The sequence below is a fragment of the Buceros rhinoceros genome, unplaced genomic scaffold, assembly GCF_000710305.1.
Source record: "Buceros rhinoceros silvestris isolate BGI_N320 unplaced genomic scaffold, ASM71030v1 scaffold9127, whole genome shotgun sequence".
In the NCBI taxonomy this organism is placed as follows: Eukaryota; Metazoa; Chordata; class Aves; order Bucerotiformes; family Bucerotidae; genus Buceros; species Buceros rhinoceros.
This window is the reverse complement of record NW_010422855.1, coordinates 17,581-22,920: the sequence shown is the minus strand read 5'-3', so window position 1 is coordinate 22,920 and position 5,340 is coordinate 17,581. Positions and strand designations below refer to the sequence as shown.

Sequence of the window (5,340 nt, the reverse complement as noted above, 5' to 3'; positions counted from 1 at the left end):
CGGTTTTGCGTGGAACGCCCGGGGCCCCCCAGCCTCACCAAGAGAGGCGGGTGTATGCGCTCGTTGGAGGGGTTGGAGGGAATAGATGAGATCTGCGCTGCGCCATTCCACAGGACAGCTCTATAACTGTGCCAAACCCACCACACAACAGGCCAAGACAGGATGTCAAGCATAAGCTCAGTGATTGGAACCGCAGGGGAAATTTAAAGCAGCAGAATGCAATTAGCCACGCTGGAATTCAGTTCGATGCTGAAGCTGCCTCCTAAATGCCACAGGCTCTTTAGTGACAAGTCTGAGCGTGACTGTGCTCTCTGTGCTGTAATGCCAGAGGAACGGGGTACCAAACCACCTCACTGCCATCAGACCCACCAGTGGCCCGGCACAGGGTTTGGGCAGACTTGACTTACCTCTTCCCTGAAAACAGATGCGTGTTCTTTGCAACCTGGTAAATGCTGGATGAAGCTCACCACCTGCAATGACAGCGGAGGGAAGAGAAAATTAAACATTAAAACGGTGCAGCACCAAGAAAAAAGGTCTGATTTCTCTATCAGAGTTCTACATGCAAGAATTTTTAAAACGTTAATACTCACAACGCTCCCATTAATGAAGGTTATATGCAAAAAACATCACTGGGCTGTTGCTGCAACACCCCTGCACAGTGTATTCGTTACCTATAAGACTTTGTCGCCCTTTGACCAGTCCAGCTTCCCCATGGCTCAAAAGGATCTTTATAAACTAACACCACTATTTTTACTGGTTAAGAGCTGTGGGTGGCTGTAGTGCTTTAAACCCATCCACAACTTCACTTTCTCCATGGTATTGCTGGAAAGTCAAATTAGAAAGGAAAAAGGATGTGGACAGTTTCCTGTGATGACATGACTTTAAGAGACAAGATAAACCCACTGTTGACCGACACTCTGAGAAGAGCTGGGAAGGACAGGAGTGTGGGTTGATTCAAATTGGGGGTGAGTGCACAGCACCCACGGAACCAACAGGACTGAAGGAGGGAAAGTGAATTTTACATCTCACATTGGGGAAAACCTTTCTAAGCAGGAATCTATTGCCATTTGGAACAACCTCCCCGGAGACATGCGAGCAGCCCGTGGATTACATTATGTAACACCAAGCAGCACAAGGAGCAGGATGGAACGTGGCGGAGGATGACTTAATATGTACTGTCTTCTCCAGCTGTAGCTTCACTGGTTCATGGAAGATTTGTATATTGAGGCATAATCAGATCAAACATCTCACGCTAATTGGCTGCTCCCCTGCAGGAACAGCTCTGTTTCATGAGGCGTATTTATCTAAGTTACAACAGATGTGACATTTCTTCTGTGAGCACAAACAAACAGAGGGGTCAATGTCAAACAGGAGCTTCCCGTTAACTCAGAATTGTCAGACTCCTAAATTTGCATCTCCAGCTGATCCCATCACTTGACTAACACTCATTCCCTTCCTCCAGTTTGGCCCATGTAGGAGTGGAGCTGCCAGCCTGCCCTCCGGTTTTGCTCTACCCTGGCAGAAGCCAGTTGTGGTGAACAGCTCTGACTCCGTTGCTTCCCTTATGTAACCTGAAAGCAGAGCATCCTCTCGTGTTTCAGCCTTCTCTTCTGCTGGCAGGGACAGTTCCATTTTAAAGGGAACCCCTAAAATCCACACGTCCATCGGGCAGCGGCTCGCAATGTTCCTCTGTAGAAGCACAAACCCCTATACAAGCAAATAACAAAATACTACTTACCTTTGGAATCCCTTCCCCCTTACAATTAAAACACAAATGAAAATCCCTCTGCAGGGTATGGTACCTTCCAGAATTTAAGAGACAGTTGGACCCCTCAGGGCAGACAATAAGGGCCCTTCAGTGTCTATTGAGAGGCTGGCAGAAATGTCTGGGGAAAGACCTAGCTTGCCTCGCTCCTATGCCCTTCTCTGAACAACTGCTGCTGGCTGTTGTCACCAACACCTCATGATAGGCCTTTGATCTGTCCCAGAAGTCACCCCACAAGTACTCTGTGCCACAGGAGTGACCCTTTAAACCAAGAAGAGCCCTGGGGTTTACCAGAAATAGAGAAAAGCGAGGAAGGAGGATGCAAGAGGAGAATACAGGAGAGAAGGTCCCCAGGATGCGAGCCAGACCCTGGGTTTCGCTGAGCCATGGTGACCTGCCTGGCCCATTGCCACTGGGGGAGGAGAGTCCCCAAACCAAGACGTGGCAGTTGAGGGACAAGGGCTAGAGAAAAACAACACAGCCCCACAATGGTGCCAGTGAAGGCCTGAACCAAGGGAAAGGGCGAGGCTGGAGGGGCTGCAGAGGAGGCTGGGAGAGGTGTTGGACAGGTCAGGAGCACAGCAGGATCAGGCAGATCCTCTGAAGAGGTGAATGCCTGCTGCCCTTCCTGCTGCTAACGACCTCAGTGCTCACGGAGCTATCTGGTGGGAGCCACTGTGTACTGGTTAAAGGGAAAGGGGCTGAAAAAGAGCTTTCTGTAATTCTGAGAACACCTTAAGAAACTCCAGGCAAGCCATGTGGAAGGTGCTGGAGCAGTGCCAGATGTGTGTGACACTGAAATCACACCGTACTGGTGTATCTTTCTGGCGCAGTCAGGAGGCAGCCTCATGGGCACGCCACTAACACCAAGTTCTAGTAGAACTGACACCACCTCATGAGACTGCAGAGAGTAGCTGGGTTTAACTGGGATTTAGTAACACACAAGCAATTAGCACAAGGACAGTCCCCCCATGATGTATGAGCACTTGTTGCAGGATTAACTAATGAACAATACAACTCCAGCACGTAGTAATGTTCTTCTGCGACTCACTATCCTTCCCTAGCTGGGCTCTGAAATCAGGGCAGGAAGCTTTCAGTGAAGAGCAAAGCTGCACTCAAGAAACTACTCTTGTTGACTGTTCAGCATTACCAAGAGTTTCTTAGCTTGAGGGCCCCTAAACACGGCTGCTGCTCTGCCAGTTCAGCTGTTCTCAACCAACAGAGAATTAAAGCAATGTTTTTTTCCTTAATGTGGGTTTTATAAAATAGAAACAGTTCCTTCAGTCTGAAACCAAAGGAGAATTTTATGCCCCCACCGCTCTTGTTTCAGAGCAGCAGAATGGCCTCCTTTGTGCAGCAGAGTTCAAAGCACAACCCAAAGGCAAATGTTTGCCCTGTAGGAAGATGTTGGGAGCCTGAACGCCGACAGATCAAATCTCCTTTGGACTCACTCAAACACGGCAAGTCCTGCTGCTTTCATCTGCCAGAACTGCGGCTGCATTTCACTGCACATTCCGACCCTGCGAGTGCTCATACAGAGGCCAAACTGATTCCCACGGGCATCTGTGATGAACATAATCTGCAAAACCAGCTCCACTTTACTGAAATTCAAGACAAAACCTGGAATGACTTTGGCCAGTCCATTGTGGTGCTGCCACTGGTCTTTTTAATGTGCCATTCACACTCCTACTGGCAGTTGAAACTCCATCAGCTGTTTCAGGCTGCAGCACAGAGCACAGTTTGGTGTATTCAGGGCTTGGAATTGCTCTATCCAGAATACACTGAGCTCCCTGCTTACCTTCATCCGCTATCAAACTAATACCCAGTTAAATTCACCCAGCAGTTGCTTTAAAGGTCAACTGGAAAGGACAAATTTTATTTGACTTGTATCCTGATGCTGTTCTTCCCTGAACCAGCCTCCATGTTTACCCAAAAGACTGATTTTCCTGTCAGAGAATTAATTGCTTCTGCCTCGACCGATTTCCTACAAGACCTTCTGGAAGAACCATCGGCAGTTTTCTCTAAAGAAGGATCTGAACAGCAAACCTTTCAGAGATTTTTTTCCTCCTTGCTATGAATTTAATTCAAACACATTTTCATTTAAAAAAAAAATATAGTAAAAAAAAGGCCCAAGTTCTAAAATGACACTAAGTGCTGTACCCCCTTCACCACTGCTGCAGTTCCTGGCCCCTGCGATTCTGCAATCCCACCAGTTTCTGAGCAATTCTGCAGCAGGAAGAGCAAAGTCAAGACTGGATTTATCTTTAAGAGGCACTTAGGGAAAACACACTTTCTAAAAGTCTCTGAGGGCTCATGAAGAACAGCACCTTTTCCCTGCTTTGCAGTTTACCTACACCCTTGCAAGCACGACATTACAGCACATTTCTCTTGAATTAAATGGCCTGCGATTAAGCGCCAGGATCCAAATTGTCACCACTTACCCAGCGGAGATAGAAGTATTATTTATGCCCAAGGCATCAAGGCAAAACCCAACTACTCAGCACACAAAAGACAGCGGCTTTTTCACACGCCACCTAATTACAGGAGACATCAAGGGCCAGGACTGCAGAGACACATCCCGGCAGCACACCTACTGCTGTCAGAAACCAGGTCAGGCTGTGGGCAGTTTTGTTCCAGGGGAACCAGGCAGAGAGAGGCAGGAGGAGTGGGCACACACGGTGCAGTGTGGAATGATCTGCAGGGTAAAAGTGAATCAGCAGCACAGTCACAGGAGAGGTGGGGAGGAAAGCAGAGAGGAAATCTGCTGTCAGAATCATGATTCAAGCCTGAGGACTAAAAGATCAAGGGGTAAATAAACAAACAAAGAAAAGGAGGGAATCTGATTCAGGGAAATGAACTGTGGACACCAGGGGGTTAATAGGGATCCTTCCCCTCCCTTATAAAAGGACCTGGGTATAACTTCTCGCTGAGTCAGCTGTGGCATATGCAAAGCAAACAGAAGAGCAGTGCCAGGGAAAGGAAAGGAAATAAAGATGTTTCCTAGTTAGCCCTCCAGGAGAGGAGGGCTCTGGCATTCCCACCCCCCAGGAAAGCAGGACAGGTGACTCACCTCTTCCACAGTCCATTTGGCCACATCTTTGGCCGTGAGGCCCGAGACCTCTGGCAAGATCTTGCAGTACTTCTCCCAGAAGAGATGGAGGCGGTGGGTCGGGTTAGAGGCCAGGGAAGGCATAAAGATGGACTGGTGGAGGGACTGCTGGAGACCCAAACCAGGGTCTGGAAAAGGAAACAAGACAAGTCAGAGCCAGGCTTCAAGTAGAAGCAAGTACAACAAAGCAGAGGAAGGGTCACCCTCTGAAGGGTAAAGCCAGGCAGGGTGAGCAGACAGCCAGGCTCGGCCACTGCATGGCACGCTGAGCTTTCAGGGCCCTCCCAGGAAGGAGAAAGAAAAAAAAGATAAGATATGATTGCCAGGCTGGAGGCTTTATCCTTAACTTCTTCCCTGGAAAATGATGTCATGCTGCTAACACAGAAGATGTTTGCAGCATTTTATTGACAAGGTGGATGAGTTCTGGTAACAGCATCTTCAGCTGGAAACTAATGGCATCATTCCA

General features: G+C 48.4%; 1 protein-coding gene across 1 annotated transcript in view; it reads right to left on the bottom strand.

Annotated features, from left to right (window-relative positions):
* The window catches only part of LOC104497003 (lethal(3)malignant brain tumor-like protein 3), a gene marked incomplete at its 5' end in the record, with an annotated part of 26,167 nt that overhangs the window by 3,718 nt on the left and 17,109 nt on the right, over positions 1-5,340 (bottom strand). The window contains 2 exons of the mRNA XM_010140210.1: positions 408-470; positions 4,836-5,002. Coding sequence (XP_010138512.1) covers positions 408-470; positions 4,836-5,002 — 230 coding nt within the window. The remainder of the gene's footprint in view (positions 1-407; positions 471-4,835; positions 5,003-5,340) is intronic.